General features: G+C 42.2%; 1 protein-coding gene across 3 annotated transcripts; it reads left to right on the top strand.

Annotated features, from left to right (window-relative positions):
- Window positions 1-438: 438 nt before the first annotated feature.
- On the top strand, window positions 439-11,125 carry LOC148345921 (putative ribonuclease ZC3H12B). 3 transcript variants are annotated; one of them, XM_088325016.1, is made up of 6 exons: window positions 439-652; window positions 2,506-2,796; window positions 3,492-3,631; window positions 5,266-5,500; window positions 7,759-7,865; window positions 9,202-11,125. In XM_088325016.1, exons 2-6 carry the CDS (start codon window positions 2,549-2,551, stop codon window positions 9,777-9,779), a joined length of 1,308 nt encoding a protein of 435 aa, XP_088181142.1. In that variant the 5' UTR covers window positions 439-652; window positions 2,506-2,548; the 3' UTR covers window positions 9,780-11,125. The 3 variants fall into 3 exon arrangements, with proteins under 3 accessions (XP_088181142.1, XP_088181140.1, XP_088181141.1); XM_088325014.1 differs by having other exon boundaries at window positions 2,503-2,796; XM_088325015.1 differs by lacking the exon at window positions 439-652 and having other exon boundaries at window positions 953-2,796.
- Window positions 11,126-12,374: the final 1,249 nt, after the last annotated feature.

Here is a 12,374-nt window from a genome sequence, read left to right as displayed (position 1 = left end):
AAAGAGAAAAAAGAAATAAGAGAGTGAAAAGGTAATATAAAGAAAGAAGAGAGAGAGATGGAAAAAGAGAAAAAAAGGAGAGATATAAAGAGGATAGAGGGGAAAAAAGTGAAATAAAAAGACAGCAGCGGTATAGTGAAAGGGATGAAGTGAGAGAGACATCAAAAAGAGAATATGAGAGGGAATGAAAGAGTAACAGAAGAGAGAAAGGAGGGAGTGAAAAAAAAGAAGAGAGAGAGCAATATAGCTCCAGTCCCTTTGCAAGGGCCCCCCAGCCTGGTCAACATGATCTGGACATATATCAAAGCGCGGCTCGCTTTTCTCTCATGCTTCTCGTCCTGGTCTCGCGGGCTGGATCCCAACCCTCGTCGGGCCTGCGGGACCCGCCTTTGACACCCGTGCCTTTGAGAGAATGGGGAAAAAAAAAATCCCTTTGACTGTATCTTTCGGTAAAGGTTGCTCGCCAGCGGCGCTACCAGGAAGAAGCGGAGAGGAAAATAAAGCCCCGAGGCGGTGAGGCGACCGCGCTCCCGACAAGGAAGTGAGAGATAAATGGGTCTTTTTTTTTCTTCCTCTGTTCTTTTTCTGCCGGTGACTTCCTCCTCAAAGTCATAAGAAGGCGCTCGTCGTGCAAAAGAGCAGGCTCCCGCATGTGAGTATCGGCATTCTTTGTTTTGACGGCTTGAAAAATGACACTTTTAGCGTGATGGTCTTTACGCGCACCGTACTGGAATTGGAAGCTGTTTTCTGCACATTGAATTTAAATTGAAGTGAATTGGAATTGGAATAAGAATCGAACATTTTCATCGTCATTGCACAGAGTGTCAACAAAACGATTCACGTGCACTCAATTTACTTTGGGGGCCCCCGGAACCGGGTTCTGAGGAAAGCCGGGCAAATCCCAGCTCTTTCTTCCTTTTATTATTATTTTTTGCTTGCTTGCTTTCTTCGTTTTCACTTTTTACTTTTTTTTTTTGTTTCTTTACTTCTCTTGTTTTATTCTTGTTTTTTTTCCTTATTGCTCTCTTCTTTTCTATTGCTTTATTTTATTTTTTTATCTGAAGTTTCTCTGTTTTTCTTCATTTTTTTCAACCTTTTTCTTCATATTTATTCCATCCGAGCTCTTTCCTCTTATTTTTTTACCCGCTTGCTTTCTACTTTTTTTCACGTTTTCCTTTATTCTTTTGTTTTTATACTTCTCTTGTTTTATTCTTGTTTTCTTATTGCTCTCTTCTTTTCTATTGCTGAATTTTTTTAATCCGAAGTTTCTGTTTTTCTTGCTTTTTTCTTCATTTTTTTTAACCTTTTTCTTCATATTTATTCCTTTTTTTCCCCCCATCTTGTTTTCTGAATCAAAAATAAGAAAGCAAGCAGGAAAAAATAATAGAAAAAGGAAAAAATCTAGAAAAAAACAAAAAGCTAGGAAAAAGAAGAGGGGGAAAAAAGGGGAAAAAGAAATTAAAACAATAGAATAAAATAGAATATACCTTTTATTTTCATTGTTACAAAATCTTGAATAAGCGGGAAATGGGCAGGTTTTGAGGGTTCCTTCATTCAGTATAAAGTCAATAATGGAATCATCTGCACAAAATACTTTGACAGAAATATTACGACAGAAATACTACATAAATTAGAGTATGGAAATACTACAAAGATACTCCTTTAGAAATGCTACAAATGAAAAGTACAGTAATACTATAAAAATCCTACAGAAATACACCAAAAATACTGCAAAGATTTTACTCTGGAAATACTACAATAATAAAACTACCGCCATACTAATATAATGAATGCAGAAATAGTGTCTTTGGGAAAGACACTGAAACCCTAATGCCCCGGGGACTAACAGGTCGGTTCCTTGCACGGGTGACGCCGCTATCGGTGTGTGTACGAATCGGTGAGTGTAAAGCACATTGTAAAGCACTCGTTTTGGAACCGAGAGGTTGCAGGTTCGATTCCCGGCTCCTCCCAGTTAAATGTGAAAGGGTCCTTGGTCAAGACACTGACCCCGATAAGCCTGGCATGGCTGACGTTGCTATCGGCGTGTGAGTGTGTGCGTGAACGGCTAAGCGTGAGGTACATGGTAGAGCACTTGACTCCGTTCAATTCCCAGCTCCTTCGAGTTGAATGCGGAAGTGTCCTTGGGCAAGACACTGAACCCCTAGTGCCCCGGATAAGCAGGTAGGGGGGATACTTGCACGGCTGATGCCGCTATCGGTGTGCGAGTGTGTGTGAACGGGTGAATGTGTTATGATAAGAGCTAATATCAGTTACTATATTTAAAAGTGCATCAGAATTTTCAGAGTGGGCTAATTGTTGTAGAGCTAGATTGACAAACTGATGTTATGATAACAGCTAATTGCTCATCCTTCCACTCTAGCGTGCTTTCTAGGCTCAATCAAAAACACACACACACTTGATTGACCAACTCTTGTTATGATAAGAGCTTATATATCAGTCTCCACCTGAACAAGCGCTATCTAAATGCATTTTGTATTTGAGGAGTCTGAACCCTGCTGAGATGGCGTCCCGGAAGCCGAGGTGAAGAATGAACGGGGACCACATGGAGCGTTTCCTGAAACTGGGCTACTCCGAGCCCGACATCCGACGGGTTCTGAGCAGCCTGGACCACCGCGCTCAGACCGACGACATCCTGCGGGAACTCGTCGGGACCTGCCGGGGCCCCGGATCGTTTTCTAGGGGTCCCGGACCCCGCTCGTTCGGGTCCCCGCCCCCGAAAGACCCGGCTTGCCATCTGAGGGCCGTCGTCATAGACGGGAGCAACGTGGCTATGAGGTGGGTGTGAGGCTTCCTCCGACGTGCGGAAAAATGACTGTGTTGTGGCGGCGATATCCACTCGGTCGATGCCATTAGCGAACCCATTACCTGATTTCAAGCGTCCAGCTACTTTTTGCTACTAGTTCGCGCACATGCAACTTAAAAGGTAGCTTGAGAGTTAGCTAGAAAGGCAGACAGGTTAAAAAAAGAGCTAGATAGCTAACTCCAAGAGTACAAATAAATCTCCAGCCCCCCCGCGACCCTAATGAGGATAAGCGGTACGGCTGATGAGATGAGACATTTCAAACAACATTTCAAATGAATACATTTGAAAATATAAAAATAAATGTGATGAAATATTAGGAAATTATAAAATACATACATCAAATGACTAAGTTACTAAAAAAGACAATTAAAAATAAAACAAATACATTTGAACTAGAATGTTACAAATGCTTAAAAAAAAATATAATGTAAATACATTTGAAATTGAAAAATAAAACATAAAAACATTTGAAATATAATACATTTAAAATTAAATGAGTTTGAGAAAAGAAATGAGAAATGAACTAAATACATGTAAAATAAATACATGAAAAATAATATCATTACAGAAGACATTTCAAATGAAATAAGTCGATTTTATTTAGAAAAATAAAATAAGAGAATTCATTTGAAATCAAAAAATGACATTTGCAAATGACCGTTTGCAGCCACGGCGACAAGAAGGTGTTTTCCTGCCGGGGCCTGCAGATGGCGGTAAGCTGGTTTTGGGAGAAAGGCCACCGAGACGTCACCGTTTTCCTGCCCATGTGGAGGAAGGAACAGCCCCGCCCGCAAAACCCCATCGCAGGTACGTCCGTTTATTTATTTTCCAAAATAGCTTTCGACATTCCGATTCATAAGACTCTGGCGGGACCCATGAAAACCTGCCTGGTCTGCTAGAGTCCTGGGAAACACGGCGGTACCGCCATCTCACCTGAGCAAATTCTGCCCGGCGTGCCAAAATACCGGAGACTGATTTATTTTTGTGCTTCTGTCATCACGACTCGTAATGCAAACAAAACTTCAAAATAAGAGCAGCGAAGCCCATATTTTGGATCCAGGGATGAAGCGGGAGGGACTTACCTTGACCGGAGGAATCAAATACTGTCTTCACAATCCAGGAACCAGAAAGAAAAAGTCCAAACACGTGGCTGAGGACTTTAAAAAACGATTTTTAGATTTCTCTAGTAGGGAGATCTTGTATATACAGCTTTGTAACCTGAAAAATGTGTAAGTTGAGACGCCTTTCGAATGTAAATGCGCCTATCCGTTCCCAGCCCCGCAAAAGTATAAGATAAAAGAGCATCGCAACATGAAACAAATACATGTTAAAATAGGATGACCGCACAATAAACATAAGAAGCGCGTCGTTATAAAATAGGAGAAAGGAAATAATCCAAAATATTCATTTACATTTAGATTGGCCTTTTTCGTAGCTGGTCCTTGGGTTTTTCTTGAAAAACGGATCCAATAACGTCTGCTTATAGATATATGACGGCCATATTCTTTTGCAAGATCACAGAAACGCCTTCCCTTTTATATACCGTTCAATTATCTCTTACTTTCTTTCAATGACCAGAAAAAGTCTCTTCCTCTTCTTTTCTCCCTGTCCACTTGTCTTTCGTGGGGTCCATTGGGAATGATAGCTCTTCGTAGCGGTTCCATACAGTAGACAGAACTTTGTAACAAGAGGCAATATTTTCCTGTTCAGGTACTCTGTAACCTGAAACCTTTGTAAGTTGAGACATTTGTAAGTAGATGTACCATAGTGCTAGTGTAAATTATAAAACACTTTCAATTTTCCAACCCATTTGGGTTTTTTGGGTGCGCCTTATATAGGGACTTCAGAAAATACAATACATATTAGGGATCGATCGATTAGTAAAGAATAAAGTAAATTAATTGGAATCTCAACTTATCTTTCACTTTATCTAAAAAGTAACAGTGCAGGAAATCAAAGTTATTTATCTATTCACGAAAAAATCTGATAAAAACACTTCACTGTTAATGTTTTTTTTTGCATTTCCCATATTAAATAAATGATAAATAACTGATCAATAATTGCACAAATATGGTCAAGCATTTGTAAATGTGTCTGCATATAAGCCGCACCTCATCATTTCACATTTCTGGCCTTTTGGTGTTTTTGGGGTGCGCCTTATACTATATTTAAAAGTGCATCAGAATTTTCACAGAGCGGGCAAATTGTAAAGTGTTGGCACTCCTGTTGTAGAGCCAGAATGGCAAACTGATGTTATGATAACAGCTCATCACTCAGCCTTCCACTAAATCGAAAACACACACACACACACTTGATTGACCAACTGGTGTTATGATAAGAGCTAATACATCAGTCTCCAGCTGAACGTGCTCCCCCGAAACAAGTGAACTGCACTTTTTACGCTATCTCTTAATCGCAAATGGGTATTTGGTTCCCACCAGATCAACACGTCCTCCAGCAACTGGAGCAGAGGAAGATTTTGGTGTACACGCCGTCCCGCTCCGTCAACGGCAAACGGGTGGTTTGCTACGACGACCGCTACATCGTCCGGCTAGCTTACGACTTGGACGGCGTCATCGTGTCCAACGACAACTACCGAGACCTTCAGATGGAAAATCCTCGATGGAAGAAGTTCATCCGGGAGCGGCTCCTCATGTACACCTTCGCCGACGACAAGTGAGTCCTTTTTTTGTCTTCGGGGACGGACGGGGGGACGGACGGGGGGGCGCCCGCGCTTTCTATGTCCGGTGACGCTGTTTTCACTGTCCAAGCCAAAGGGATACCCAATTCTACAACATACAAAATGTGAGAACGTGTCTTTTTTTCATAATATCTCTCTCTATCTCTCCATCTCTCTCTCTCTCTATCTGTCTCTCTATCTCTCCATCTCTCCCTCTCTCTCTATCTCGATCTGGCTCTCTATCTCTAATTATCTCTGTCTCTCGCTGTCTCTCTCTATCTATCTCTCTTTCCATCTCTCTCTCTATCTCTCTATCTCTCTCTCTTTCTCTCTATTTCTCTCGGTCTCTCTGTCTCTATCTATCTATCTCTGTCTCTCTCCCTCTCTCTCTCTCTCTACATCTCTCTCTCTCTCTCCCTACATCTCTATCTATCTATATCTATCTCTCCCTCTCTCCATCTCTCTCTCTCTCTCTCTCTCTCTTTATCTATCTCTATCTATATATCTCTATCTTTCTCTATCTCTCTTTCCCTCTCTGTCTCTATCTCTCTCTACCTCTATCTCTCTCTGTCTCTATCTATCTCTGTCTCTCTAGACAACTATCTATCCATAGTATCTATCTATGTATCTATCTATCTCTATCTATCTCTCTCTGTCTCTCTATCTCTCTCTATCTATCTCTCCCTCTCTCCAACTCTCTCTCTCTTTATCTATTTATATATATCTCTATCTATATATCTCTATCTACCTATATCTATCTCTCTATCTATCTTTCTCTCTCTCTCTCTAGACATCTATCTATCCATAGTATCTATCTATGTATCTATCTGTCTCTCTCTGTCTATCTCTCTCTCTCTATCTACTTTTATCTATCTCTCTCTCTCTCTAGACATCTATCTATCCATAGTATCTATCTATCTATCTCTATTTATCTTTCTATCTCTCTATCTCTCTCTCCCTCTCTGTCTCTCTCTCTACACCTCTCTCTCTCTGTGTCTCTCTCTATCTACCCATCTCTATCTATCTCTGTCTCTCTTTATCTCTCTGTCTCTCTATCTCTCTCTATCTCTGTCTCTATCTCTATCTCTGTCTCTCTCTACATCTCTCTCTCTCTCTCTATCTTTACATCTCTCTATCTATCTCTGTCTCTCTTTATCTGCCTCTCTTTCTCTCTCTCTGTCTCTGTCTCTATCTCTGTCTTTCTCCCTCTCTCTCTAGCTATATATATATAAATATAAAATCGCTATCCATATATCGCTATCTATATCTATATATTGCTATATATACATCTCTCTCTATATATGTCTCTATCTATGTCATTGGTATAATTTTATGCCATTTTCCAAGGGGGAATATTTAAATCAAAGCCAAAAATAACGTGCACTAGGAAATTCGTGATTTATTTTTGCACGCTATTATTACGCGCAGGTGTGGACAATTGCAGAATAATTTATAGGAAGTCAATTCTTTACAACTCTTTCACAATGTCTAAATTTGGAGGCCAATTTTACAGGAACAAAGGAAATCATATATGTTTCATTTTTGGGGGAATTAGTGTGAAAATGAGAAATAATATACCGCTAATAGCAATTTCTAACTCAACGATTTCATAAATGTGCCTTGCTCGGTTGATTCCGCTAGAGGTGTGTGAGTGTGTGTGAATGGGTAAATGTGAAATACATTTTAAAGCGCTTTGGAGCTTTTCAGTGACTAGAAAAGCGCTATCTCAATGCAGTCTATTTACCATTTAATGCTGGTGTTTCAAACGTGTGACCCGCGGGCCATTTGCGGCCCTCGAGACGATCGTTGGGGGCCCTCACCATAATATGAGAGCTCAAAATTTTTTCGATGCCAACTCCGTGCTAATAAGTTAGGCGGCGCTCCAAATTGACAAACTGAAGTTCATCATTTTTTTGCAAACGGAACATCAAATCTTTTCATCAAATGTCAAATAAGGTGTGTAAGGAAATAGTCACTACTGTGAACTGAAGCTTAAAGGACGTTAGACGCAGCTTTCGCCCAACTTTCAGTGACTTTCTGCCTTTGAAAACCCGATGCCACCTGACCTCTCGGACCCTAGTTCTGGCGGGCCCCAAGTATATTGAGTTGGATTTCTTGTGTTAATACATTTCCAACTTAAGATCCCGAAAATACGGTCATAATGGAACTTATTTTTCTTTCGGTGCGGCCCGATAAAGGGCAAAGCCACCGGCCTGATGTCAAAACCTGATTTTGGGCGTGGCGCTCTTTGCAGGTTCATGCCGCCAGAGGACCCGCTGGGCAGGAACGGTCCCACTATCCAAGATTTCCTGCGCAAGAAGCCCAGAAATGCCGGCAACAAACTGCAGCCCTGCCCTTACGGTTAGTTTTCTGCCATAACACTCTTTCTCGACTGCATTTTCCCCAGAACAGGGCAAATTGTCTTTATAGCTGTATTTAACGCTGCACAGGGCGCACCGCACGATTGGGCGCGGGCGCTTTATGAAACGCAGATAAGCATACGAGTGAGCGTATCTAAAAATACATAAACCACAGCGAAACTCACTTTTGCTTGTTTTAAGTCATGATTCCAAAGTAAGAACATGGTGTTAGGAATTATATATTAAAAATGTAGCGTTTACCAAATTGTTGGAATGAGTTGTCTGACTCCATTAACCAAACATAACCCAACAATGCATGCTCGTTTCTTTTTGGGAAAATATGGACTAGAGACCGGCATTTCCACACAGGGGCAGATTTAATAAAAAAGTATTTAACTAAGTGACCTGCATTGAATTAGCCGAATGAGTGTCACTCGAGTCTCTGTCAAGCCTTCTCTCTCGTTCTCCCTCTCGATCTTCTAAAGTTCTCCCGGCCCACGCCTTTTTTTGGCCCCGGCTCCTCCCATAGACGCGTCAGGAAAACCCCCCCACGTGGGCTCCACGGCTCCACCACCTTGCCTCGATGTCTGAAATGGTCAAAACATCAGAGTGCTTATCAGGGCAACTTCTCCAAACAATGCCTGCCTTAGAGTTCTGTTATCCAAATTCCCCAGCCAAAACATTCTGCACTTGGAACTGCGCAACCTGAAGCCCACTCAGTGAAAATGTTCATTGCACTCGATAAATGTAACTTGTATTTAATCGTATAAAATCCTTCAAGGGATAAAACAAAATTTGAAAAAAGCCTAACAGAATGTAGTGCTCACAATTTTTAAACCAGTAATCCATATCAAAATCCTCGTCCTCTGATTCTGACTGAAAGAACCACGCTAAATCTCCATTAAAAGGTTTCCTTCTGGAAAGCTCGAACGACAGTCCCGCCCAAGCGTCTAGATTCCATTCTTTTCGTTAGAATCCGCTGGAAGTTTCTATACCACTGTAGTCCTCGTCTGGGTGAGAAAGTGACACTGTTACCTGAAACGAACGCACAGTGACAATAACTTTCAAACTGCTTGATACGCTACAGCTTTATCATCCATGAGTACTTCCGCAAACAGTGAACGATTTACGTGTGATGTCACGCGTCCTCAAGGGAGAAGGCATAATAGTCACAGGAGCTAGCATTGAGTTGAAATGTGAAAAAGATGGGATTCCACTCGGCCAAGACTCAAACCTGTGACCTTTCGGTCGCGTGGGCAGGCGCCCGACCCTTAGGCCACCGAACTGGTCTACTTTCGCCGCTCTGAATGAGACATGTTGCATTTTTTCCTCTGCAGCCCAAAAATGCACCTACGGCGTCAAGTGTAAGTTCTACCACCCGGAAAGGGGCAACCCGTCTCAGCTGTCGGTGGCCGACGAGCTCAGAGACCGAGCCAAGACGTCTGCTCGAAATAAGCCCGACGCGCCGGCCCGGTCGAGTTTGGACCCGGACGAGGCCTTCAGCTCGCTGGGCAGCTCCTTGTCCGGACTCTACGTCCGGGACGGGTCTTCGAGCGGCAACTCCTACAGTGACAGCAGCGGGGTGGCGAGCTGCAGCCTCAGCCGGGACCACATCTCGGAGTCTTTTGCCGGAGGGGGAGGAGCCGGTTACTTTCCCGACCGGACAGGGGGCCGAGGTGACGCCGCGGGGGCATCCTGCCCGGCGATCCAACAGCGAGCCGGGCGCAGCTCTCCAGGGGCCTGTCACGGCAACTCACACGAATGCCCTTCGCGCCGGGAGATGAGGAACCAGCTCGGCACCCTTTACCCCCAGGACACGGTGGAGAAGTTCATAGACGCGTACCCGCACGTGTCTGAAGCGGCACAACTCGTCTACGTGATCCAAAACAACAGAAACAACCATATTGCCTTCTGATCATAGAATATAAAATAATCCACAGTAATCCCTCTGTTATCGTAATTCATGGAGACGAGAAGCCCCTGCAAAATGTGGAAACGGCCCCTCATAAAAATCCCCAGGGGTCAAATTTACCCCTGGGTGACGTCCTGGATCACTGTAACAATTGTTCCAGGGACAGACTAAGGAGATGATTTCTTCTTAATGCCATGAGGCTCTTTAACGCCACCCGGGGGAGTAAAAGCCCACATGAAACCCCACCCCCACATTTGCATATTAGCCTATTTTTATGACAGTGTGTATTTACCCTAGGACTATTGAAATACTCTATATCAACATGTTATATTGGGTATTTTTGTATTCTATATCTTTTACTTTATTATTTTATTTCTCAACACAAGGATACTGCTCAAAGTGTGAATTTCCCAAAGGGGATGAATAAAGAATCTATCTATCTAGACATCTCTCTCTAGACATTTCTCTAGAAATTTATCCAGACATCTATCTAGGCATCTCTCTAGGCATCTCTCTATCTAGACATCTATCTAGACATCTCTCTAGACATCTCTGTAGACATTTCTCTATCTAGACATTTCTCTATCTAGACATTTCCCTAGACATTTCTCTAGACATTTATCTAGACATCTATCTAGATATCTATCTAGACATTTATCTAGACATCTATCTATCGCTCAAAATTAAAACACTGACCTGCAGCTGAATAATCTTTCATGTCATAAGCCAAAAGTACAACAAAACTGGAAGACCACAGCTAGCTTGCTAACACTCTGTCTTCAAGTAACCTCGAATTGAGCCAGGTCTCCACGATGATTAACATACAACTGTCCTGGTTGTAGCGGTTCCTTAGGAGGTATGGTTTCAGGAGTAATGGATCTGGCGTTGATACAGTTATGGCCTCTGCAGGGTTAGCTTATTACGTAGCTGCAAAAACCTACAGACCCGCTTGCTCTCCCCCTTAGTCTCTTCCCAGACCTGCTCTGACTTTTCTGTGAATCCAGTTAAAACATTTTTTTCAATGTATGGCCTGATCTTAAACCAACATGCAGGTAAGGAAAACCTCAAAACCTTGAGAAGGGGCCTCACGAGTGATCACCCCCCTTTTAAGATCCAGCAAAATATTAAAAACTAATCTGCGATACAGCAAGGGATTATTGTCTATCGATTTTATATATATATATATATATATATATATATATATATATATATATATATATTATATAATATGAAATAAACTTCATGGCTGAACTGTCTATCATCAAATTGTTTAAAACATCATGGAAGAAAATCCCATTTCCTTACGCTTTATAAAAAATTTTATTTGTGCCATGCGCTGTTGCCGCAAAGAATTTTACCCACTTTTTTGTTTTTTTTTTAGTTGAAAATATCCAATAAAGTGTGTTCCACTTAATGATTGTTGATGCTTCGCAAGAAATTACAGTTTTTACTTATTTATTCAATATTACATTAGATCAATTGAACCTGCTCTTGGAATTTGTACTGCCTTGCCTGGGACATGAACCTAAGACCCTGAGAGTGAAGTCCAGGTCTACTACCAATTGGTCTACCAATGCTGTAAGATTCTTATGGTCCACACACGCTTTTGTAGGTCCTGAGGATGTGGATTCAGATACAATCAAGGTTTGCGGTTTGGTATAGGAGTGTAACGACCCAGATAGCTCAATTGGTAGGATGCCCGTGTTGCACACGCAGTGTCCTGAGTTCAATCCCCAGACAAGACACTTCAAAAGTGCAAATTTTGTTTGTTTGGCCAGAGTTTTGGCTGCTCCGATAAAAAACAATTCTTGGAATTTGTACTGCCTTGCCTGGGACATGAACCCAAGACCCTGAGGTTGAAGTACAGGTCTACTATCCACTAGTCTACCAATGCCGTTAGATACCTATGGTCCACACACGCTTTTGTAGGTCCTGAGGATGTGGATTCAGATACAATCAAGGTTTGCGGTTTGGTATAGGAGTGTAACGACCCAGATAGCTCAATTGGTAGGATGCCCGTGTTGCACACGCAGTGTCCTGAGTTCAATCCCCAGACAAGACACTTCAAAAACAGACAAGTTAAAATCCCCAAACAAGACTCTTAAAATACAAATTTTGTTTGTTTGGCCAGAGTTTTGGCTGCTCCGATAAAAAACAATTCTTGGAATTTGTACTGCCTTGCCTGGGACATGAACCCAAGACCCTGAGAGTGAAGTCCAGGTCTACTACCCATTGGTCTACCAATGCTGTAAGATTCCTATGGTCCACACACGCTTTTGTAGGTCCTGAGGATGTGGATTCAGATACAATCAAGGTTTGCGGTTTGGTATAGGAGTGTAACGACCCAGATAGCTCAATTGGTAGGATGCCCGTGTTGCACACGCAGTGTCCTGAGTTCAATCCCCAGACAAGACACTTAAAAAACAGACAAGTTAAAATCCCCAAACAAGACTCTTAAAATACAAATTTTGTTTGTTTGGCCAGAGTTTTGGCTGCTCCGATAAAAAACAATTCTTGGAATTTGTACTGCCTTGCCTGGGACATGAACCCAAGACCCTGAGGTTGAAGTACAGGTCTACTATCCACTAGTCTACCAAT

Source organism: Urocampus carinirostris, chromosome 20 (assembly GCF_059441175.1).
Source record: "Urocampus carinirostris isolate Australia breed hairy pipefish chromosome 20, RoL_Ucar_1.0, whole genome shotgun sequence".
Taxonomy (NCBI): Eukaryota; Metazoa; Chordata; class Actinopteri; order Syngnathiformes; family Syngnathidae; genus Urocampus; species Urocampus carinirostris.
This window is presented reverse-complemented; position numbering and strand designations above follow the sequence as displayed.